Source organism: Falco punctatus, assembly GCF_963210335.1.
Source record: "Falco punctatus genome assembly, chromosome: 4".
Taxonomy (NCBI): domain Eukaryota; kingdom Metazoa; phylum Chordata; class Aves; order Falconiformes; family Falconidae; genus Falco; species Falco punctatus.
Window position 1 is genome coordinate 8104957 of NC_137583.1, and position 25818 is coordinate 8130774.

The following is a 25818-nucleotide window of genomic DNA, read 5'->3' on the forward strand; positions in this document are numbered from 1 at the left end:
TATAGCCATTACCAATTATCTCTAATAGTTAGCTTACATTCATCCTGCCAATCCTTTCTTTGTCTTAAGTACAAGAACAAATCCACATTTGGCATTTTATTCCATTTCCCTTCTCTTTTACAATACAGCATTAACTGCAGAATAGTGTTATAATTCAGTGTCCCATTCGTGGGCCACTTTTCCTGATCATCCAATATATACAAAGGCCACCAATTATTACAATACTCAAATTATTACAATACTCAATCATCTGGCTCTTTTGCAGATCATCATGTAAATTTCCCCAATGTGCCAATAAACATCCCAACAAAGAATTTTTCGGGATTTTGTCATTTACAGCAAGATTACCCATGCTTTTACTTTTAAACAACCGAGTTAACTTAGATGCCCTGGTATAATCACTCACAGTACAATACACAATTATTCAACTCTGTCACTCTGATCCGCGGATCCACTCTCCACACTCGCTTTTGTGCTCAATTGCACGTCTCACCCTTACAGCCACACTCACACTTTCCCACAGTTACTTTAAACAAAGACATAAAACACAGTATTATACACTTCTTAATTTTCTTCTCAATACTCAAATACAAGAAAAAATTCCGTATCAAGAAAACCCCCACAAAACCCTTCTAACTTCTTGTTAGAGGCACTACTTTAGAGAACACTATAGCATATGGGTTCTCTTGTTTCCACTTTTGCCCAACCCTGCAATAGCTTTCGCTTATGTCTTACGGGCAGACTCCTAGTCCTACCCTGCACAGCTTTCACCGCGTCTGACAGGCAGACTTACTCAGTGGGACTCCAACCCACTTCCTCTAGTGCACTTACTTTACTGGGACGCTAACTCACTAACTACAATTAGGAAAAGAAGTGTCTTACCAAAAATCCGGGGAACGTCGCGAAGAGCCTTATGGATCGGGGATCAATGGGTATCCCGGAGAAATCCTCGGTGCCGGCTGGACCCGATCAGGTCCCCGACTCCTCCGGTCTCCTTCGGCGAGGTCCCATCTGGGTCGCCAAAACTGTTGCCGAAATCTCGGAATGAAGAACTTATCGACACCAATGTGATGTAGATAAGCAGAGACTTCTTTATTGACGGCCGGGTGCGTGAGCGAGTCCTCTCACGATCAACGCACACCAAGTCTCAAAATTAGACACCATATATAGAACTTATTCATACATATTCATTAAGTATGCATGCATAACCATGATATTTCCCGTAAAGCATTAACATATTCTCCTCCTATATCCGATTCTGCGCAGTAGAGCTTAGAAAGGTCTAGAAATGGGTCTGGGGTACGATTTGGGTAGGTGGTATATGAGTCGGTGGTCGCGATCTCCCCCTGCCGGAATTACCTTTTACTAAAGTTCACGGTTTCTTGGCAGGTAACCACAAGCTGTTCCAGTCGACTCTCCCCAGTTTCCATTCATCTCATATTCTGACATTTCAATACACCTTCTACATACAGGAGAGTGGTCAAATACAAAGAAACCTTTCAAACCCTAAAGTTATTACCAAAGTTTTAACAATGGTTCTAGCCCATTCTTCTAGCTGTGGTAGGGGATGTAGAGAGGATCTCATAGCAGCTTTTGCTGTGCAACTATAAGTTTCATTAAAATAGATTTCTTATCCTTCTGTCTTTCTATTCTATAAAAGAATTTTATAAAATCAAATAATCAATCAAATAAAGTCAATCAATCTTAACTTATTAGCAAAACTGTGACACCTGTGTGGCCGTTTGTGCCCGTTGCCCCTTGTCCCGTTGATAAGATCCCGTCGGGCCGAGGCCCAGGTGCGGTGCCCAGTGCCCAGGCAGCGCCCTGAGGGAAGGTGCCGGAGGCAGTGACAGGCACGGGGGCTGGTGGCCCTTCCCCTGGCCGCCTGGCCAGGCACGGGGGCTGGTGGCCCTTCCCCTGGCCGCCTGGCCTCAGCCACTCCTGCAGCTGGGGCGAGAGAAGGCTCCAGGAGCCCAGGGACTGGGGCTCCCAACTAGGCACACCTAGAAGCCTCTGGGACTCTTTGTCCAACAGCCCTGCTGGCAGCTGCGGCGCTGGATCCAGGAGTGGTGATCTCCCCCTCTCTCTAGCTGTCTTGCCCCATGTCCCGCCCCCGCCGCCTCAGCTTTTTCTCCTAAAGTAATACAAGGCCTACCCCAGCTTCTCCTAAAGCCACATAGCTTGGTTGGATATAATTGTGAAAGGGTCAATGTTTACTGGGTGTTTGTTCCATTAAAGTTGATGTTTAGGTACGGACCTCGGGTGTTACCTCAGCGCAACCCACAGCAAGGGCATTTGCGAGTCTGAGTCGCTCTCTCCCTCCTCATAGCTGGGATGCGACAGATCCCCCCTGAGTCTTCTCTCCTGCAGGCTGAACAGGCCCAGCCCTCTCAGCCTGTCCTCCTAAGGGAGATGCTCCAGTCCCCTCACCATCTTTGTAGCCCTCTGCTGGCCCCTCTCCAGTAGTTCCTTGTCTCTCTTGGACTGGGAAGTACCTTCTGGAGCCCTCAACCATGGCATTCCTCCAAGGAGGTCCTTGAAGAAGACAGCGTTAGCTCTCCTGTAGGCCAGGGCGGCAATCCTACTTGTCGGCTCGCTTCCTCAGCACAGGACCCTGAACTCCGCCATCTCATGGTCATTGCGGCCAAGGCTGCCTTCAACTTTCACATCCCCAACCAGCCCTCTGCTTGCGAAGAACGGGTCTGAGAGCACAGCTTGCCTCGTTGGCTCCTCCACCACCTGCGTCAAAAAGTTACCGTCGGTGCTCTGCAGGAACCTCCTGGACTGTGTGAGCCTAGCTGGGTTGGCTTTCCAGCAGGTAGCAGGGAGGCTGAAGTCCCCCGTGAGAACCAGGGCCTGGCATCGTGAGGCTGCCTGCCATTGTCTGTAGAAGGCCTCATTGGCTTCCCCTCCCTCATCAGGTGGCCCGTAGCAAACACCTACAACGGCATCCCGCGTGTTGGCGGGCCCCTTCATCTTTACCCGTAACCTCTGGACTCGTCCTGCACCCACCCCAAGGGAGAGCTCGCGACCTTCCCGTTGCTCCCTCACACAAAGAGCAACTCCACCACCTCTCCCTGCTGGCCTCTTTTCTAAAAAGCACACAGCCACCCACGACAGCCTCCCAGCCGTGGAGGCTATCCCGCCATGTCTCCGTAACTGCAATGAGCTCATGGCCCTGCGACCGCACACAGATCTTTCATTCTTCCTGGTGATCCCCTGTGCCGCGTGTGCTGGTGTATGGGCATTGCAGAGAGGCGACCGAGCACACAGGTCTCCCGGGAGGGGTGCAAGAGGATCCACCGCCGCCATGCACAGCCTGGAGGCGGTTGGCCTTCTGGGACTCATCTCGGGAGGCAGCTAAGGAACACATATCGCTGCTCTGCTTGGCCTGGCTTATGCCCCAGTCGCAGGTGATGGCACGAGCATTGCCGCACTGCAGCCCTCCCCCTGCATCCTTTGCTTTAAAGCTCGCCTCGCCAGGTTGGCCCAGCAGGCCTGGGCTGGGCCCAGTGGGGCTGGGGTGAGGAGCAGGGGGACTCCCCCCGCCCCCGCCCGGGTTCCAGCCAAGGGATGATGGAACAGTGCCCTGCACCATGGCAACAGTGCCCGGGGTAACCCGAGTGACCCCAGCAGTGCCAGTCTGTGCGGCTGCGGCTGAGCGCACGGGAGGGCGTCTGTCGTCCCTGTGTGCCCACCAGCCTTGGAGCAAGGGGAGCCGCGCAGGCCTTGTCCCGAGCCCCAGGTGGAAGAGAGAAGAGCCTCAGCGTGCCTGACGGTGTGGGGGCTGAGCCCCAGCTCAGCCTGGCCACAAGCGGGTGCGGCCCCAGGAGCGAGGTGACAGAGGGGTCCCTACGACAAGTGGCATGCCCCCAGTCTAGATGAACCCCAGCCCCATAGAGGGAGAAGGAGGAAGAGGGAGTCAGTCCCAACCCCCTGGGGCAAGGAGCGGTCAGTGGGGCCCTGGGGCATCAGGAAGGGTCACAGTGGGGCACTTTGTGACATGCCGTGTCACCCGGTGCTGCCCCCACAGTGTCTGGGAGGAAGGTGTCGGGGCAGGCTGGTGGCAAGGAGCCCCCTGAACAGAGCTACTTCTGCCCCACCGCCCCTGGCAGGGCAGCCCCGGGTGCTGCAGGCTTCCCTTCACCCCTTTCCTCTCTCCCTGCCGCAGGATGGTGGGGATACCCGCCAGCCACCCCAGGCAGTCCTGGCAGGAAAAGGACAGAGCTGCCCCAGCTCCCAGCTCGCGGCTGAAGCCCAACAATTGTAAGTTCCCGCTGCTGCATGCGCGTGAGTGTGAGGGCATCGTGGGCAGGGGGCTGCCCACTCTGCTCACCCTGCCCTGCCCTGCCCCAGACTCGCAGCCCCCGGCCAGGCTGGCAGCCAGGCTCCCATGGGGCAGCGGCCAAAGACCCAGCCCTGCCACAGCATCCCTGGGGCAGGGACCCTCCCTGCCCCTGGTACCAGTGCATCCTTCACCCAGGCACACCGGGCCCCCCTCCTGGTGCTGCCCTCCAGCATCGCACCCTCACCCCTGGGGCGCGCAGGGGACACCAGTGTCCCAGCCTTGAGCTGGGGCTGGGGACATCCCCAGGAGCTGGGCGGAGGGCTCGCACTTTCCCCACGGCCTGACCCCAGCCCTGCCTGCTCTGTGTCCGCCAGATTCGTGCCACTCTGACTTGGCTGCGCCCACGGAGGAAGAGAATACCCTGGACATCATCCAAGGCTTCCTCAGGATCAGACCAAAGGTATGCGTGGCCACTTCTACGAGGCTGTGCCCCTACCTCCCGGCCAGTCTTTCTGCCCACATGCCCTGCTCACAAGGTGCCGGGGGCTATGCCCCCTCCCAGCTGTCTCTCCCCACTGACACTGTTATCCAAAAAGTGTACGCCTTCGCCCGTTGGGCAAGAGCCATCCGACGCACGGAGTCCAGGCATTTCTTTATTACGGATTCGCGCAAAGCTGGGGCTTAGCTGATGATGCTCCACGAAGCAAGCGCAAAGCTCAGAAGAACAAGATTAACATTTATGCAGTCTAGTTATACATACGTATTTTCCAAACTCTACCTAAAAGATGCTATTGGTAATTAGTACGCGCGGTAGCTTTCCGTTGGTCTATAGATGGCTGGGGCAGCAGCTGGGGCTCACCTTGTGACCGGCCTCACCTTGTGCCTGCACTGCCTCTCTTCCCCCAGGTCTGCTCCTGCTTTGCACAAACTATAGTCCTCAGACACCAGTGCTCCAAGAGTCATCAGTTTGCAATACTGGGGCTGCTGGTGGGGCACCTCATTCTCTGCTGCACCTGCAAGCGTGAGAGGACCCGCCACAAGGCTGCAGAAGCTCTCCATCACCTGCACACCTTCATCCTGAAGCAGAGAAGTAAGAGAGGCCGTGTCGGGCTTGGTCCCCCCCAGCATGGGCAGCCAGTGGCCACCCTCCTTGGCCAGAGAAAGCCGCATACAACCTGCCTGCCTGCCTGCAGTCTGAAGAGCCATTTCCTCTCAGCCCTGCTCACAACAGCCCCGGACCCTCCCTGCGTATCTGCTCCCCAGACCTGTCAGGGCGTCCCAGTCCTTTGCCAGTGACTTTTCTGCCCAGCACTCAGACTGCACCTCCAGCTCTGCACCCTCTCTCTCAGCACCCCGGTTTTTCTCCTCCCCAGGCAGGCAGCCCCGGTCGCATGACAGAGGGCAGCTGGAGCACCAGGAGGTCTGGCAAGCGAGGCAGCCCCAGCAGCTTTTGCAAACCAGCGGCGCCAGAGAAATCTTCCTGGTAAGAAGGGCCTTCAGCTCCTGGCTGGCGGGATCAGCATGAGCGAAGGGACACCTGATGCATGGCGATAGCGGGGGCTTGCGCCGATCCTGAGCAGGGGCGAGGCAAAGGCCTCCAGTGAGCTCTGGTTCCCCATGGCACCCTGACCCCCACCGTCCATCTGCCCAGCGCAGCCTGGCTCTGCGTCCCACTCCCTGCACAGCCAAGATGCTCTGGGGGATGCTCTAGGTGACAAATCTCCCTTCCTCTCCTTCATGCCGCAGAAGTTCACGAAATACCTCCGTCCCTCTGACCGGGCAGACATCATCCTCCTAGCCATCAACAACATGAGAGACCCAAGCACCTACAGCATCCGCGTGGCTGCCCACATGGTGGATGTCCTTGTGTTGGGCCCTGCCTTCCAGCCGGGGCAGGTGAGTCGCCCAGGGGTAGCACAGCTGATGCTCCAGCCCCCCGGGGCACCGTTCCTCCCCCGGCTCTGCACCTGGCCAGCGCTGACACCATCTCCAGCTGGCATACCACAACGGGAACAGAAGCAGCTCCCAGAGGGAGCTGGGGAAACAGCCGCGCTCACCCTACTGACATCCCCACTCCCTCCTGTGTCTCCTCTCCAGGTCTTGAAGATCGTGCGCGCCATCTACACAAACCTGCCCTCCATCAGGATGCTGGTAGCCGTCAACAGCCTGGACAGGGCCCTGCGCGTGCTGGCAGACAAACACCCCAGCGAGGTGGTGGCCGGCCTGCTGCACTGCTCCCCAACATGCACCTAGTACGGGGCTCACCAGACTTTAGGGCTGCTCTCACCCTGGCAGAGGGGCCCCAATACCCTCCCTAGGGACTTCAGGCCGGCCTTACTCCTGGGTGTCCCCACTGACAGAGCCCTGGTTCTCCACAGTGTTGCCATGACCATGTGGGCGGTGATGCTCTTTGAGCCCCAGGCTGCCAAGAAGGTGCTGCAGGAGCTCATCAACGTCATGATGAACCAGTCGCTGCACAAGACCTCCGCCTCTACCAAGGACAACCCGCGCGTCCTCTCCCTGGCTGTGAGTTGCTGGATGAGGCCTCACTGACCTCCGGGGCTGCTCTCAGCTGTCTGGGGCCACCCCTTCCCTTCCATGCCCGCCCCAAGCCTTGGCCTCCCCAGGGGTCAGCGAGATGTCCGTGTCTGGTGTCTTCTGCAGGCAGCCAGCACCATAAGCAAGATCCTCCTGCAGTCCAGCTGCCCACGGGACGTGGAAGACATTTTCCCCCGGCTTTTCCTGGCACTGCTTTTCCAAGTGTCATTCACCACAGAGCTGACGCCAGAGGAGGTGCTAATCTTCTGGACGGGCCACCAACAGGGTCTGATTACTCCTATCAGGTGCGCCATCCCTGTCCGCTCGTCCCTGCCAGCCACCTGGAGCCAAGCCAGGGGTCCCGGTGGGAGCTGAGCATTTCTCCTCGTGCAGGTCTGTGGTGCAGGCCATGACGGTGCTGCTCTGCAGGATGGGCCTTGAGAGCCACATGCTGGCCATCGAGGCGCAGGGTGGCTGGGACATGCTGCTCAGTGCCCAGACCCACCTCCTGGGAGTGCGCATCGTGGCCAGGTGAGAGCCCCTTCTCCACACTCCTGGGGGACTGTGCACCCCACACCACCCCCTCCCTTGGGGCTGATGGCAGGGGGTCCCCACTGCTTGGAGGAAGTGCTGCAGTCCAGTGATGACCAGACTGGTGCGACCCCCAGAGATGTGCCCGCCTGGCTCAGGCCTGACAGTGCTTCCTTCCCCCTTCCAGGGAGATGATGAACACCCCAAGATCCCTGCGCTCCACCATCTTCCGCCATCTGGCAGAGCTCCTCTCTGTGGAGAACCCCTCCTGGGAGATGGTCGCCATGGTCTTCTTTGTTGAGGTGAGCCTGATGGCACTGCTCCAAGCTCCCTCCGATGCTCAGTTCTCCCATGCCCGCTGCTGCAGCGGGAGCTGGGGCAGCAGGTGGGCTCTGGCTGGTACCATGGAGGAGCCAGGCGAGCAACCAGTGCGGTGTGGGGCACGGGGGCTCTCCGCAGTCCCTGCTGCCTCCATTCAGGCTTGGCCTTGCCCCGGTGTCCTTGCCCTGCCTGAGCTGATGGCTGGAGCCAGCGCTGCACCTCTCCAGCTCCCGTTGCGTGTGTTTCAGATGGTGGGCTGCACTGACCTCAGTGAAGAGCTGGACTGTGCCCTGGCAATCTTCCCCATGTATCTGCAGAGCCAGTGCCTGGGGATGCCCACCCTGGTGCTCAGGGCCATCCTCAGGCTCACCGAGAGGCCTGACACAGTGAGTAGGGGGCAGCTGGGGCAGCCAGGACAACAGCCCATGGCAGAGCTGTGGGTGGTAGGTAACGTGGCGGCTTGGGCTTTTGTGGGCATGGGGAGCTGAGCCAGCTGCAGCCAGCTCTCCCGCGTCCCTGGCCCACTGCCCCATGGCAAGGGGAGAGGCAGCAGTGCCGAGGGGAACAGGGTCCCACTGCCAGCACGTCCCAGCAGGGATGATGGCAGCAGAGCCACCAGCCCGAGTGTGGGGTCTGCAGAGCGTGGCCGTGGGGTGATGAGCCCCGCGATGAAACGCAGGGCCTGCTGGCAGCTCGCGCAGCTTTCCAAGCAGCGCTGGTCACCCACCAGGCTGCTCAGGGGGTCTGTTGCAAACGGGGGCAGCCGAGGGTCTGGCAAGGAGCCAGAGCTGTCTGTCCTCCCCCTGCGCACCCTGCTCTTCCCATGGCCGTGCCAGGGAGCCCTGTCTGCCAGGCGCTTGCCCTCGTAACCCATGCTGCCTGCTGAGAAGCCAGCGGGGAGGCCAGTGCTCACGGGGAGGGTTTTCAGCCCTGCGGTCGCTTGCCGCTTTACAAAAATGAGGTGGCGTGTCTCACATAGGCAAGGAAAACCCTTGTCCTGCTGCCGTACGTCATGGAGCGGCTGCAGGCTGATGACAGTGACGACAGCGCCGTGGCCCTCTCCGTGCTTGACAACATGCTCCAGCTTCCGGCGGGGAAGAAGCCCAGCCTCATTGCCCCGGCGCTGGCTGACAAGCTCCAGCCACTCTTTGACAACGTAAGGCTGGCGGAGAGCCCCATGCTCCCCTCATTGAGCACCTCGTTCGCGTCTCCCACCGCAGCCCCCATGCTCTGCAGGAGGATGCTTTGCCCTGCAGCCCCCAGCCACTGTCGCTGCCCTCGGTGACTCCGTGCTGCACCCCAAACCCCCAGCGTGGACTCACCCTGGCTCGGCCTGCTTGCCGCAGGGCGGACGGGGGTGGCAGGACAGCAGCCGGTGTGCTGAGCAACACCAATGTGCACCCTGCCCTGGCAGCATCCCCCAGTCCTCCACAGGGTCTCCCTCTCCGGCCCCCAGCCCCTCTGCACAGACATTCTGCATGCCACGGCTCATGCACTCCCTTATGGAGCAGGGCTGCCTGCAGCCATCTGGGGGAAGTTCACCTCCACGTCAGCCCCTCGCTTGCCACGGGCTTGCGCTTGGGGCTGAGGTCCTCCTCCCCTCCTTCCCCAGCATTTGGACACTGTGCGGGAGAAATCCATCCACCTCTTCCAAAGCGTGATGTGGCTCGTGGTGGGCGCTGAAAAGAAGAAGATGAAGAAGAAGGTGTGGAGCAGCCTGCTGCCACTGCTCTTGCACCTGCACGATCAGAACAAAAGTGTGGCCAAGGTGGGATTCTTAGCCTGACCGGTCCTTTGGGCCCGGCAATGCTGACACTGGACCCTTCAAATGTGTGCCACTGGGAGGTCTAGCTTGCTGAGTCCCTAGGGCCAGGCAGAGACCCCCTCCCTGCCCACTGCTGCCCTTCTCCTGCTGCTGCCCAGATGGACGGGGAGGTGGGTCCCTTTCCCACCCAGCTCCCTCCGCACAGCCCCTGCCATGGGTCCTGCAGCCCCAGAGACTGAGCTACAGCTCCACAACAGCCTGGGGCCACCAGGGCCAAAGCACTGAAGCCCTGACGGCCTTCCAGTCAGAGAGGGTGATTGTCCTTCTCTTCCCCGGGGTGCTGAGCATGGTGACAGCACCAATTCCCAGCTGGAGTGTCTTCCTGGCATGGGATAGAAGAGGTTCTGAGCCCCGCCAAGAGGGAGGACACAGGGTCCTGTGCCCTCAATGGTGGTGGTGGCATCTCTGTTGCTCACCAGGCCTCCCAGGAAGCCCTCCGCAGTGCTGGCCTGTTCCTGAAGTGGAGGCAGCTGGCGCACATGGCTGAGACCGGGCAGGCATGGAGGATCAGCGAGTGCCTGGTAAGCAGAGCCCCAACACCCCTGGGATCTTCCCCGGGCAAGCCCTGCCCTGTGCCCTGCGGGGAGGGAGGGGGGATGGAGGGCTGTGCCCCCTTGGCTGCACACACCCTCCTGGAGCAGGCTCAGCTCCACATTGTCTTTGCCCCTGGGGTCCCCAAGGGGACCCTGCCACTAGGGTGGCAGCCCTGCATCCCTGGGAGCCTGATGCTCCCTCTGAACCCCGGTGCCACACAGTGGGGAGCTGGGGATGTCCTGCTGGGGGGAAGGGGGATGGCCCTGGGTGGAGGGATGGCCAAACGCGGGGGCACCTCTGCGCCCACCCTGCACCCTTCTCCTCTCTCCAGCTGGCCAAGAAGAGGAGCAGGGCCATGGCCTACCTGCGCCAGAGCCTGCATTACCTGCACAGCTGGCAGGAGCCCCTGCGATGGGAGGCTGTCAGGTTCATCGGTGAGCCATGACTCCCAGGGTCCCTGTGTCCCAGCACAGGACCTATGGGGCACCCCTTCACCCCCTCCTGCCCCTGCCTGCACAGGTGGGGCTGGCAGGAGGCTCATCCATCCCCTCCCTGATGCTGCACTCCGGGGTCAGCCCTCCCGGGGGGACCGCGCAGCCAGGTGGGCTGGCTGCAAGGGTCTCTGAGCGGCAGCAGCATCCTTGACACACTGTGTTGCTCCAGGGCTCGTTGGGCGGTGCGTGCGTGAGCAGTGGTACCTGGAGTACATCCGACATGGTGAGCGAGGGCAGTGGGGAGGAGGAAGGAGCTAGCACGGAGCTCCCCCCCGCAACCTGGGCAAGGGGGGATCTGCTCCCAGCGTGCCTAGGGGGGACGGGGTGTTTCTGCAGGGGGCTATTCCTGAGAAGCAGCTTCCAGCCGAGCCACCTGTCCCCTGGCTGCCTCCTGGCCCTGGCAATCACAGGGTGCAGTGCGCCCTGCCTGGAGGGGACACAGGGCTGTCACCTCACCTCTGCTGCTTTGTCCCCACAGTGCTTAAAGGCGCAATGAAAGACACCAGCCCCCTGGTCTCCTCCCTGGCAACTCAGACATTCCTCATCCTTTGATGACGAAGGCTGTAAGGGGTGGTTTAACCTATGATTACTGCGCTTATGGCTGCCAAGGACATGGGGGAGGTGGCACTCGACCCCCAGCGAGGGCTCTGCTCAGGCAGAGACGAAGCAGCAGCCCCAGCCCGAGGATGCTCTGCAGGCTTCTCTTCCTGAAGGCTAACAGGGAAGAAGACACCTCAGCCCCAGAGGAGCTGGCGTCCTCTGGAGAGCAGCAGGACAACTGCTCTTTCCAGTGGTCCAGGGCAAAGACGTGCCCTCATGCTTCGCCTTTGCCATAAAGTGCCAGCTGCTCCACTGGGCTGTGAAGCAGAGGGGAGAAGCCCAAGGTGGAGCCGAAGCAGAACTTGAAAGCAATGCCTTCCTTCCCCTCTCCAGGGCCACGCTGCCGCAATAAATGACTTTTTCTGCCACCCACTGTCTGAGCAGCCTGCACTGCCTGGGGCTGACGTGGCTGAGCCCAGGGGCTACCAAGCCGCCGATGCTCTGGCTCCAGCAGCACAGGCCCCTCCATGTCCCCAGCAGGATGGGCAGCTCTGTCTCCTGCCCATGCCACTTGTCCCCACCTGCCCTGCAGCCACTGCTGCCCAGCACGTCACCAGAGCAGCAGTAAGGGGGCACACTGCAAAACCAAGCCCTCTGTTGAGCCATCAACAAAGCCCAACAAACAAAGCCCAAGCCTTTGACCAGTCTCCAAAGGGGAGACCACCTGCGGGCAGCCAGCAGCCCCTCCACGATGCCCCGGGCATGCACGGCAACAGTCTTTGGCCACCTATGGCCGGGGCGGTGAGCCTGTGGCGGCACAGAGGCCGGCCGAAGGGCGCTCCCGCTGCCCGCCGGGCTGCCCGCTCCCGGCTGTCCCGCACACCGGCCCCTCAGAGCCCACGCCACCGCCTTCCCGACCCCGCTGCCCCTGCGGCCCCACCGCCCCTCAGCGCCGCGGGCCGGCCCCGCGCCTCCGCACAGAGCGGCAGAATCAGACGGGTCAGGGCTGGCAGGGACCTCTGGAGACCATCCAGCCCAAGGCCCTGCGAAAGCAGCTCCCCCAGGAGCCGGCCGCTCAGGGTCACGGCCAGGCGGGGTTTGAGAGCCTCCAGAGACTGCCCAGCCCTGGGGCAGCCCACCCCAGGCCGTGACACCCCCACAGCACAGCCCATCTCCTCCTGCTCGGAAGGGAAGGAGCTCCCTGTGTTACCGAAATCTCGGAATGAAGAACCTATCGACACCAATGTGATGTAGATAAGCAGAGACTTCTTTATTGACGGCCGGGTGCGTGAGCGAGTCCTCTCACGATCAACGCACACCAAGTCTCAAAATTAGACACCATATATAGAACTTATTCATACATATTCATTAAGTATGCATGCATAACCATGATATTTCCCGTAAAGCATTAACATATTCTCCTCCTATATCCGATTCTGCACAGTAGAGCTTAGAAAGGTCTAGAAATGGGTCTGGGGTACGATTTGGGTAGGTGGTATATGAGTCGGTGGTCGCGATCTCCCCCTGCCGGAATTACCTTTTACTAAAGTTCACGGTTTCTTGGCAGGTAACCACAAGCTGTTCCAGGCGACTCTCCCCAGTTTCCATTCATCTCATATTCTGACATTTCAATACACCTTCTACATACAGAAGACTGGTCAAATACAAAGAAACCTTTCAAACCCTAAAGTTATTACCAAAGTTTTAACAATGGTTCTAGCCCATTCTTCTAGCTGTGGTAGGGGATGTAGAGAGGATCTCATAGCAGCTTTTGCTGTGCAACTATAAGTTTCATTAAAATAGATTTCTTATCCTTCTGTCTTTCTATTCTATAAAATAATTTTATAAAATCAAATAATCAATCAAATAAAGTCAATCAATCTTAGCTTATTAGCAAATGTATAACATTTCCCCCCTTTGAAAGTGTTGAAAATCATTTTTCAATACTTTCACATTATTTACATATCATTTGTTTCAACATATTTTGGTGGTGGACTATGTCTTGATGGAATAGTTGGTACTTCTCTCATACGATTGACTGAAATTCTGTTGGTAAACTGTTTCTTCAAACATGCATAGACTAGCACGATCATCAGAATTACAATTAGTAACAGAAACAACGTTTTGATGATGCACTGTATCCAAGAGCTCAAATTCCATCCCAGTTTGTTAAAAATTTTCCCTAACCAGTCTTCTGACATATCTTCTTGAATTGATTCTGTTTCTTTTTCAATTTTATCTAATAAATCCAAATCATGTTCCACATCTTGTGTGACATTTGAAATGTGGATACGACAGTGGCCCATCTTACCCTTGAGATATCCACATACTCCATGTTCTTTAAGTAGGAGCATATCTAATGCCATTCTATTTTGTAAAGTCATTCTGGAGGTCGCCTGTAATTGTATATTCAATTCCTTAAACCCCTTTTTGGTAACGTTTGCTAATTTTTCCACTTGACCACTTAACTGATAGAGCCATGCTCTGTTTCTATATGAAGCTATAGGATTTAAAAGTGATTCAAGTGCCCAGCCAGTTTTCACTCCTGTAGATGGTTCATTCCAAATATCATCATTTATCTCAGATCTCTTTATTCCTTTCAATTCTAAATTCTCTAAAGATCCTTTAAACGGTGATTTCTTCCAAACTGGACACAATGTTGGCATGCCTAAAGTAATTTGTTTCACCTTACCATCTAATGGTAAATGTGTTGTCCAGGTTCCACCGCTTAATGCCCAAACTAAATGTCCTGGACTTCGAATGGTAGTTTTTCTGCAACTAAACAAAGTTCCTTTTCTAACTGTAAAAGTGCTGGTTAAATTGAAAATATTCTTAAGACCTCGACAGAAACAACCATATTTCAAAGCAGTGGCCAACGGAGGAATTCTTTGGATTGCTAAGTCTGCATTACTGCAATCATACACTTTCTCGCATTTCCACCACGGCACTATTTTATTTTCCTTCTCCCGATGAAGCTGACCTATCATTGGCCCAGGGTAATACTGAAAAAACTTTTCCATCCCAGGTCAAACACCAAGAAGTTCTTGCCATATACTGAAAATGGGAAAATATGGACATAGACCATATAGAGTCCCATTGTTCTACTAATTGGGTACCTTGGCCAGTTTTGTTACACTTCCATTTCATGATACTTCTGCTCGCATTGGTTTTAAGTTGTTCATCACAAGAACACCATCCTAACTGGGGATTTGGACCCCCAGGAAAAAGAACTCAAGCTATGGCACTAGGTCGGGATCCTGTTATAAAATCATAATTCAATAGTTTTTTACAATCTGTTTCTTTACCTGGCGACTTCCACTGTTTTCTGATAACCTTTACTTGTTCATACCGTTGAGTTACTGGCCTCTGTTCACAATAGGTGGTCTCATTTTTACATTCCAGATTGGTCAGATTCATGGTTAAAATTCCCCATCGAATAGATTCACCTACTGCCCTAGTTATCGGCAAACAAGCAGTGTTGGGGCTTTTGCTGTATTGAATGATTATACTGAACTTTGAAGCAAGTGGAAAAATACTGAAGAAATAAGACGAGGGCACGATCAGAACAGTGGAATGAAGAGGGAGGAACAAATTGCAGGTGCTTGCACAAAACCAGGGCCAGCAGGACGCGATAAGAGGAGCTGGGAAACAGCAGAAAAGAGCCTACGTGCCTGAAAAAGTAGAAACAGAAATCTTGCCAATAAACAATTGTTAACCAATCTTATTATTATACGCTTGTAAAATAGCCAATCATATTATCACACGCTTATAGAGTGCCTTATAAAAGTGTACCTGGTTTGTACAATAAACGGATCAGATCTTGAACTCCATGAGTATTTGAATCTGACTCCCGCTCGCCCAGAATGCCCGCAGCATCTGGTGACCCCGACGGGTGGATCGGTCAAAAAGTCAGGAGGATTCATTAAGGATCGTGTTACAAGCTGCGGAGCCGGCGAGGATCCTGCTGCCAGCGGAGAGAGAGCTGGGCGCCCGAAGAAAGGCGGAACGTGCACGGCTGACCGGTGAGTCAGGAAATTTAAGCAGGATGGGAATCACTGCATCAGTGGTGGAAAAAGCAATCGTAGACAGTTTGATGAAACTGGCAGAGAAAACTGAAACGCCAGTCTCACGGCAGGCAGTAATTGATCTGCTATGTTGGAGTCGCCGCCGTGGTTTCCTTGCTTCTACGCAAGATGTATATAATAATGAAACATGGAAGAAAGTGGGAGAGGACTTGTGGGAATCTGTGCAAGTCGGGACTAAGGGGGTAAAGACTTTGGCTCGCACGACAGTTTTGAGGAGACGCCTGCCCTTCTTCCTCTAACAAAAGGGGCTATTTAAAAAAAAAAAAAAAAAAAAAAAAAAAAAGAATGAGAAAAGGATGAGAGATATTCCAATGCTATCTAGAGGGAGGGAGTGCTAAGTTTCCTTGCTGAAGAAGATCGGATGGTCACAAGAACATGAATCACCTACAAACCTGCAAGACCACCACATTCCAGGCAAAGGACTGATAAGCTAATTAACATACGAAGCGGGGTTTAGGTAACGAATATGTATAGGCGTTAATTGAATATTCATTTGTTTCATTGTATTTGTTTCATTGTATAAATGTGGGATGGTTCGTCACTTCGGGTATGCACGCTTGTGGAGGAGCGATCCCCCGTGCATCTGCGCGCAATAAACATACCTACTTTATAACTTTCGAGTTATAGAGTCAAATTCCGCACGTCAGTTTTGGCGAGCCAGGCAGGAGGATTTCTGCTCGGCTGAGGGACCAGCTGCGGAGCGGACGCTCCTAGGCGCGCCCCAGGAGATTTTCTCGGAGGAGCCTCCTCTTCTCAGCTCTTCACCCGGGAGCAGAAGAGAACCCCTGGATCCGCGGATAAAACGGTATGTTTAGTAACGGGGCGGCTGGTGAGACACACGGAGACGTCCGGTGCGCAGCGCAGTCCCCAGGAGGAAAGAAAAAAAAAAAAAAAAAAAGAAAAAAAAAAAAAAGGGGGGGGGGGGGAAGCTAAAAACTTCCTTTAGGTTGTCTTAAGAATTGGGGAATTCCTAGAATGTAACAACTGAAATAGCGCTCTGTGTCTTGTTTGTTCTATGTGTTGTCTTGTTACATGTTCAAAACTCGGAGTTATGAAATGTATGTTGAAAAATAATAATATTCTGGTAATTCGTAGCAAATAGCGGAAAACTTAACACTCTGCTTAAGACCAGGAAAAATGTGTTTTTTGTTTGTTGTTTGTTTTTTGGCAATTGTTCATTGAAATGCATGCTTTGTGAACTGTCAGTGTTCCTAAAAGTTGTACATAAGTGCACGGTACCGTATAACATACTGCTTGTGTGACTGAGGGCTGCCCGGAGAGTGTGAATGGTGTGATTGAGATGCGCATTTTGATTTTCAGTGTATAGCTTAATTATTTTGACTGAGTGTGAGTGCAAGAGTGCTTGAGACATGCGTTTGAGTGCAATATAAACAAGGAGCTCTATCCGTGTTTCCGACCTTGGGTGGCTAAGGCGACCGGAGAAAAAGTAATTAAAATTGTAAAATGGGAAATGGAAGGAGTAAGCCCTGTGAAAAATCGCCCTTGGGTTTCATAACACTCTCCTGCAATTAATGTTGTTTCTGAGGAGAGAGGGAAAATGGGACGAAGTATCCACCGACAGCTGGAGGAGTTAAGAGATCGTATACATCAAGTTAAAAAAAGGTTCTTCAGGTATAGATGCGTGGTTTGCTTCTTTGGGCATTGGAGGGTGATTGAGGGATTTACTGAAACAAGGTCTGTCTATATTGTTGTTTGTTATTCTTTTGTTACTTTTAGTGCCTTGCCTTTTGTATTAATGCTGTATTTAAAAAGAAAGGGGGAGGTGTTGGGGCTCTTGCTGTGTTGATATTGTTGTTTGTTATTCTTTTGTTACTTTTAGTGCCTTGTCTTTTACAATGTTTCCAAAGTTGTGTGGAATGCAGTATTAATGCTGTATTTAAAAAGAAAGGGGGAGGTGTTGGGGCTTTTGCTGTATTGAATGAGTATACTGAACTTTGAAGCAAGTGGAAAAATACTGAAGAAATAAGACGAGGGCACGATCAGAACAGTGGAATGAAGAGGGAGGAACAAATTGCAGGTGCTTGCACAAAACCAGGGCCAGCAGGACGCGATAAGAGGAGCTGGGAAACAGCAGAAAAGAGCCTACGTGCCTGAAAAAGTAGAAACAGAAATCTTGCCAATAAACAATTGTTAACCAATCATATTATTATACGCTTGTAAAATAGCCAATCATATTATCACACGCTTATAGAGTGCCTTATAAAAGTGTACCTGGTTTGTACAATAAACGGATCAGATCTTGAACTCCATGAGTATTTGAATCTGACTCCCGCTCGCCCAGAATGCCCGCAGCAAAGCAGTGATCCGCGTGATATTTTGTAAATTGGCAAATTCTTTAGTCAATCCTACCATGACATTTTCCTCAGCCATTTGTTTGGGAATTTCAATCACTTGTTCTGTTTCTACTTGTCTTTTGTTCCTGTCCACCAAGCCAGCCCATGATCCCACCAACACTACCGACCAAAATAAAATCCAATATAAAAATTAGACATGTTTCAGTGTCAATTTTAAGGTCTCTGGGTCACGATTGACAATCTTCCATGGAGTAGGTGCTTTCTTCACTCGAGTATAATGTATCCAAGCATCTGATTCTGCTATCTTGACAGCTGTAAAAGTGGTTAACAGTATCTGGAAAGGTCCTCTCCAGCGCTCCTGCAAAGGTTCGGAGGTCCAGGTCTTCACACAGACATAGTCTCCTGGTTGGAAATCATGCACTGAATTTTCCAGGGGTAAAGGTCTATTCCAAATTACTGCATCCAAAGTTTTCCTTAGAAAAAGCAAATAGTTATACACACATCTTGTTTTCCTTTTACATGTATGTTTAGATTTGGTTCTAGAGACTCATATGGTTTTCCATATAATAATTCATAAAGACTGACTGAGGTTCCACTCTTTGGCTGTACCCTGACTCATAATAATGCCAATGAAAGTGCCTGAGGCCACTTTAGACTGGTTTCTTGACAAATCTTACTTACTCGTCGTTTCAAAGTTTGCTTCATCCTCTCCACTTTTCCACTAGATTGCGGTCTCCAAGACGCATGCAAATCCCAATTAATACCCAATACTTTGCTAACACTTTGGACTACTTCAGCAACAAAGTGTGGACCTCTGTCAGAGGAAATTCCAATAGAAACTCCAAATCTCGGAATTATTTCTTGTAATAACCACTTCACAACCTCTTTTTGCTCGTGTGGTGCGACAGGGAAGGGCTTCTGGCCATCCTGTAAAAGTATCAACCCTTACCAGGATGTACCGGTACCCATTTTGTCTAGGTAACTCTGAAAAATCTACTTGCCAATAATCTCCAGGTTCTGTACCAGATTTCAGTCTACCCATTTGAACCTTTTTCTTAATCACTGGATTATTTTTCAAACATACTTCACACTTTGCAGTTACCGTTTTAGCTATTCCCAACATCTTATCTGGTATTACCTGCTTTCGTAAAGATGTTACTAAGGCTTCTGCCCCCCAGTGGCATTCTTGATGTCTCGTTTGAATTATCTCTCTCATCACCAGAGGTGGAATTACTACCTGTCCATTAGGAGTTATCCACCATCCAGCTAAGTTTTTCTTAGCATTTAATAACTGACCCAATTTGTCATCTTCCTCTGAATATCTCTGTTTTTCCCTAGGAAGGGTTACTGTTTTAGAAGGAATTATTGCCATTTGCAATGCTTGTTTCTTTGCTACCTTTTTTTTTTTTTTTTTTTTTTTTTTTTTTTTTTTTTGCTGTTTTATCAGCTGAATTATTCCCAGCTATTATTTTTGTATTCCCAATGTGATGTGCCTTACAGTGCATGATTGCTACTTGATCTGGCTTTTGAACTGCTTGCAATAATTGTATAATTTCCTTTTGATGCTTAATGTTTGATCCTTGAGAGGACAATAGCCCTCTTTCTTTCCACAAAGCCCCATGGACATGCACTACCCCAAAGGCATATTTTGAATCTGTCCAGATATTTACTTTCTTGTCTTTACTTAATTCTAGGGCTTGAATCAAGACAATAAGTTCCGCTTTCTGGGCTGATGTAGTACTCGCCAATGCTCCTGCTTCTATAACTGTAGTATCTGTTGTTACCGCATATCCAGCGTATCGGACTCCTTGTTCCATAAAGCTGCTTCCATCAGTATACAATTCCCAGTCTGATCGCTCCAATGGTACATCCTTCAAGTCTTGACGACTGGAGTAAACATACCCGATGGTAGCCAAGCAGTCATGTTCCAGTTGTCCTTCTTCCTGTATGGAACTTAAAAACACTGCAGGATTTACCAGGTTAGTTGTCTTTAAAGTCACATCATCTTGTTCAGTCAGTACTACCTGGTACTGCGTCATTTGGCTCGGAGACAGCCAGTGTCCCCCCTTTTGTTCTAAAACAGTTATCACCATGTGTGGGACATAGACTGTTATTGTTCTTCCCAAAGTCAATTTCCGAGCTTCTTGTATGAGCATCACTGTCGCTGTCACTGCTCGAAGGCAGTTTGGCCACCCTTTACTCACTGTGTCCAGTTGTTTAGAGAAATATCCGACTGGTCATTTCCAGCTTCCTATCTTCTGAGTTAACACTCCCAGTGCCAGGTGTTGCCTTTCGTGAACAAACAACTGAAAATCTTTGGTTAAATCCAAAAGTCCCAAAGCAGGTGCAGACATTAAGGCACGTTTTAACTCTACAAAAGCCTTTGCTGTGGTGGGCCCCATACAAAGGGAGAATTCTTTTGGGCCTCATACAGCGGTTTAGCTATTAGCCCATAGTTCATAATCCAAAGATGACACCACCCAGTCATTCCCAAAAATGCTCTGAGTTCATGAATATTTCTCGGCTCAGGTATACCACAAATAGCTTCTTTGCGATCTTTTCCTAATTGTCGTTGTCCTTTTGAAATCTCAAAGCCCAGATATATCACAGTCTGGCAGGCTGTTTGGGCTTTCTTCCTGGATACCTTGTACCCATTTAGTCCCAGGAAATTCAAGAGGTCAATAGTCACCCGTATGCAAGTAAATCTTTCTTCTGTAGCAATCAGTATGTCATCCACATATTGTAAGAGTAAATGCCCAGGTCTTGATTTATCCTGTTTCCAGGTTTCAAGTTCCTTTGCTAACTGATTTCCAAAAATAGTTGGACTGTTTTTAAATCCTTGGGGTAATCTAGTCCGTGTCAGCTGCATCCTTCGCCCGGTTTGAGGATTTTCCCATTCAAAAGCAAACAGTTCTCTACTTTCCTTTTCCAAAGGTATACAAAAGAAAGCATCTTTTAAATCAAGCACTGTAAACCACCGATAAGTCTCCCTCAATGCTGTTAACAGTGTATAAGGGTTTGCTACTACAGGATAAATATCCTGAACTATTTAGTTTACTGCTCTCAAGTCTTGCACCAGCCTATATTCACCCGAGGGTTTTCTGACTGGTAGAACAGGAGTATTATACTCAGATTCACATTCTTCCAAAATTTTATACTCCAAAAATTTATCAATCAATTTCTTCAACTCCTGTCTCACTTCTGATTTGATTGGATATTGTTTAGTTCTCACTGTTCCCGCGCCTTCCTTCAAATCTATTTTAACAGGTTCTGCTAGTTTCGATTTACCAGGAATATTTGTTTCCCATACAGTAGGGATCGCTGCCAAATCCACCTCCGGTGGAATTTCTTGTTCCTTTACTTTTTCTTGTATCATCAGGATTTCTCCCGTTTTTGACTCAGGTATTTTCAAGAAAAGTTCTCCTTCGTCAAAAACACTTTGTGCATTTAATTTGGATAACAAATCTCTTCCTAAGAAGGGTATCGGACATTCTGGTACATACAAAAATTCACGTGTAGTTATCTTATTTCCAAATTTCAAATCCAGGGGTTGCAGGAATGGCCTGGTTTTGTTCCAATTTTTCCTTTGCAGGTATTTAATAAAAAGAAAATGTCGCTCCTGTATCCACTCCCAATCTCACAATTGGAACAACATTTTTTTTCCCACTTTCTTATTATCAGAAGTTATAGCCATTACCAATTATCTCTAATAGTTAGCTTACATTCATCCTGCCAATCCTTTCTTTGTCTTAAGTACAAGAACAAATCCACATTTGGCATTTTATTCCATTTCCCTTCTCTTTTACAATACAGCATTAACTGCAGAATAGTGTTATAATTCAGTGTCCCATTCGTGGGCCACTTTTCCTGATCATCCAATATATACAAAGGCCACCAATTATTACAATACTCAAATTATTACAATACTCAATCATCTGGCTCTTTTGCAGATCATCATGTAAATTTCCCCAATGTGCCAATAAACATCCCAACAAAGAATTTTTCGGGATTTTGTCATTTACAGCAAGATTACCCATGCTTTTACTTTTAAACAACCGAGTTAACTTAGATGCCCTGGTATAATCACTCACAGTACAATACACAATTATTCAACTCTGTCACTCTGATCCGCGGATCCACTCTCCACACTCGCTTTTGTGCTCAATTGCACGTCTCACCCTTACAGCCACACTCACACTTTCCCACAGTTACTTTAAACAAAGACATAAAACACAGTATTATACACTTCTTAATTTTCTTCTCAATACTCAAATACAAGAAAAAATTCCGTATCAAGAAAACCCCCACAAAACCCTTCTAACTTCTTGTTAGAGGCACTACTTTAGAGAACACTATAGCATATGGGTTCTCTTGTTTCCACTTTTGCCCAACCCTGCAATAGCTTTCGCTTATGTCTTACGGGCAGACTCCTAGTCCTACCCTGCACAGCTTTCACCGCGTCTGACAGGCAGACTTACTCAGTGGGACTCCAACCCACTTCCTCTAGTGCACTTACTTTACTGGGACGCTAACTCACTAACTACAATTAGGAAAAGAAGTGTCTTACCAAAAATCCGGGGAACGTCGCGAAGAGCCTTATGGATCGGGGATCAATGGGTATCCCGGAGAAATCCTCGGTGCTGGCTGGACCCGATCAGGTCCCCAACTCCTCCGGTCTCCTTCGGCGAGGTCCCATCTGGGTCGCCAAAACTGTTGCCGAAATCTCGGAATGAAGAACTTATCGACACCAATGTGATGTAGATAAGCAGAGACTTCTTTATTGACGGCCGGGTGCGTGAGCGAGTCCTCTCACGATCAACGCACACCAAGTCTCAAAATTAGACACCATATATAGAACTTATTCATACATATTCATTAAGTATGCATGCATAACCATGATATTTCCCGTAAAGCATTAACATATTCTCCTCCTATATCCGATTCTGCGCAGTAGAGCTTAGAAAGGTCTAGAAATGGGTTTGGGGTACGATTTGGGTAGGTGGTATATGAGTCGGTGGTCGCGATCTCCCCCTGCCGGAATTACCTTTTACTAAAGTTCACGGTTTCTTGGCAGGTAACCACAAGCTGTTCCAGTCGACTCTCCCCAGTTTCCATTCATCTCATATTCTGACATTTCAATACACCTTCTACATACAGGAGAGTGGTCAAATACAAAGAAACCTTTCAAACCCTAAAGTTATTACCAAAGTTTTAACAATGGTTCTAGCCCATTCTTCTAGCCGTGGTAGGGGATGTAGAGAGGATCTCATAGCAGCTTTTGCTGTGCAACTATAAGTTTCATTAAAATAGATTTCTTATCCTTCTGTCTTTCTATTCTATAAAAGAATTTTATAAAATCAAATAATCAATCAAATAAAGTCAATCAATCTTAACTTATTAGCAAAACTGTGACACCTGTGTGGCCGTTTGTGCCCGTTGCCCCTTGTCCCGTTGATAAGATCCCGTCGGGCCGAGGCCCAGGTGCGGTGCCCAGTGCCCAGGCAGCGCCCTGAGGGAAGGTGCCGGAGGCAGTGACAGGCACGGGGGCTGGTGGCCCTTCCCCTGGCCGCCTGGCCAGGCACGGGGGCTGGTGGCCCTTCCCCTGGCCGCCTGGCCTCAGCCACTCCTGCAGCTGGGGCGAGAGAAGGCTCCAGGAGCCCAGGGACTGGGGCTCCCAACTAGGCACACCTAGAAGCCTCTGGGACTCTTTGTCCAACAGCCCTGCTGGCAGCTGCGGCGCTGGATCCAGGAGTGGTGATCTCCCCCTCTCTCTAGCTGTCTTGCCCCATGTCCCGCCCCCGCCGTCTCAGCTTTTTCTCCTAAAGTAATACAAGGCCTACCCCAGCTTCTCCTAAAGCCACATAGCTTGGTTGGATATAATTGTGAAAGGGTCAATGTTTACTGGGTGTTTGTTCCATTAAAGTTGATGTTTAGGTACGGACCTCGGGTGTTACCTCAGCGCAACCCACAGCAAGGGCATTTGCGAGTCTCAGTCGCTCTCTCCCTCCTCATAGCTGGGATGCGACAGATCCCCCCTGAGTCTTCTCTCCTGCAGGCTGAACAGGCCCAGCCCTCTCAGCCTGTCCTCCTAAGGGAGATGCTCCAGTCCCCTCACCATCTTTGTAGCCCTCTGCTGGCCCCTCTCCAGTAGTTCCTTGTCTCTCTTGGACTGGGAAGTACCTTCTGGAGCCCTCACCCATGGCATTCCTCCGAGGAGGTCCTTGAAGAAGCCAGCGTTAGCTCTCCTGTAGGCCAGGGCGGCAATCCTACTTGTCGGCTCGCTTCCTCAGCACAGGACCCTGAACTCCGCCATCTCATGGTCATTGCGGCCAAGGCTGCCTTCAACTTTCACATCCCCAACCAGCCCCCTGCTTGCGAAGAACGGGTCTGAGAGCACAGCTTGCCTCGTTGGCTCCTCCACCACCTGTGTCAAAAAGTTACCGTCGGTGCTCTGCAGGAACCTCCTGGACTGTGTGAGCCTAGCTGGGTTGTCTTTCCAGCAGGTGTCAGGGAGGCTGAAGTCCCCCGTGAGAACCAGGGCCTGGCATCGTGAGGCTGCCTGCCATTGTCTGTAGAAGGCCTCATTGGCTTCCCCTCCCTCATCAGGTGGCCCGTAGCAAACACCTACAACGGCATCCCGCGTGTTGGCGGGCCCCTTCATCTTTACCCGTAACCTCTGGACTCGTCCTGCACCCACCCCAAGGGAGAGCTCGCGACCTTCCCGTTGCTCCCTCACACAAAGAGCAACTCCACCACCTCTCCCTGCTGGCCTCTTTTCTAAAAAGCACACAGCCACCCACGACAGCCTCCCAGCCGTGGAGGCTATCCCGCCATGTCTCCGTAACTGCAATGAGCTCATGGCCCTGCGACCGCACACAGATCTTTCATTCTTCCTGGTGATCCCCTGTGCCGCGGGTGCTGGTGTATGGGCATTGCAGAGAGGCGACCGAGCACACAGGTCTCCCGGGAGGGGTGCAAGAGGATCCACCGCCGCCATGCACAGCCTGGAGGCGGTTGGCCTTCTGGGACTCATCTCGGGAGGCAGCTAAGGAACACATATCGCTGCTCTGCTTGGCCTGGCTTATGCCCCAGTCGCAGGTGATGGCACGAGCATTGCTGCACTGCAGCCCTCCCCCTGCATCCTTCGCTTTAAAGCTCGCCTCGCCAGGTTGGCCCAGCAGGCCTGGGCTGGGCCCAGTGGGGCTGGGGTGAGGAGCAGGGGGACTCCCCCCGCCCCCGCCCGGGTTCCAGCCAAGGGATGATGGAACAGTGCCCTGCACCATGGCAACAGTGCCCGGGGTAACCCGAGTGACCCCAGCAGTGCCAGTCTGTGCGGCTGCGGCTGAGCGCACGGGAGGGCGTCTGTCGTCCCTGTGTGCCCACCAGCCTTGGAGCAAGGGGAGCCGCGCAGGCCTTGTCCCGAGCCCCAGGTGGAAGAGAGAAGAGCCTCGGCGTGCCTGACGGTGTGGGGGCTGAGCCCCAGCTCAGCCTGGCCACAAGCGGGTGCGGCCCCAGGAGCGAGGTGACAGAGGGGTCCCTACGACAAATGGCATGCCCCCAGTCTAGATGAACCCCAGCCCCATAGAGGGAGAAGGAGGAAGAGGGAGTCAGTCCCAACCCCCTGGGGCAAGGAGCGGTCAGTGGGGCCCTGGGGCATCAGGAAGGGTCACAGTGGGGCACTTTGTGACATGCCGTGTCACCCGGTGCTGCCCCCACAGTGTCTGGGAGGAAGGTGTCGGGGCAGGCTGGTGGCAAGGAGCCCCCTGAACAGAGCTACTTCTGCCCCACCGCCCCTGGCAGGGCAGCCCCGGGTGCTGCAGGCTTCCCTTCACCCCTTTCCTCTCTCCCTGCCGCAGGATGGTGGGGATACCCGCCAGCCACCCCAGGCAGTCCTGGCAGGAAAAGGACAGAGCTGCCCCAGCTCCCAGCTCGCGGCTGAAGCCCAACAATTGTAAGTTCCCGCTGCTGCATGCGCGTGAGTGTGAGGGCATCGTGGGCAGGGGGCTGCTCACTCTGCTCACCCTGCCCTGCCCTGCCCCAGACTCGCAGCCCCCGGCCAGGCTGGCAGCCAGGCTCCCATGGGGCAGCGGCCAAAGACCCAGCCCTGCCACAGCATCCCTGGGGCAGGGACCCTCCCTGCCCCTGGTACCAGTGCATCCTTCACCCAGGCACACCGGGCCCCCCTCCTGGTGCTGCCCTCCAGCATCGCACCCTCACCCCTGGGGCGCGCAGGGGACACCAGTGTCCCAGCTTTGAGCTGGGGCTGGGGACATCCCCAGGAGCTGGGCGGAGGGCTCGCACTTTCCCCACGGCCTGACCCCAGCCCTGCCTGCTCTGTGTCCGCCAG

At 52.5% G+C, this 25818-nt stretch overlaps 1 protein-coding gene across 2 annotated transcripts; it reads left to right on the forward strand.

The window, feature by feature from the left end:
- Positions 1-6190: 6190 nt before the first annotated feature.
- LOC308061953 (uncharacterized protein) lies at positions 6191-11499 on the forward strand. Of its 2 annotated transcripts, XM_080382699.1 has the most exons (6): positions 6191-8064; positions 8658-8834; positions 9291-9446; positions 9923-10471; positions 10701-10754; positions 11010-11499. In XM_080382699.1, exons 1-6 carry the CDS (start codon positions 7549-7551, stop codon positions 11025-11027), a joined length of 1470 nt encoding a protein of 489 aa, XP_080238825.1. In that variant the 5' UTR covers positions 6191-7548; the 3' UTR covers positions 11028-11499. The 2 variants fall into 2 exon arrangements, 1 of the variants encoding a protein (XP_080238825.1); XR_013927398.1 differs by having other exon boundaries at positions 9923-10754.
- The last annotated feature ends 14319 nt before the right edge of the window (positions 11500-25818 follow it).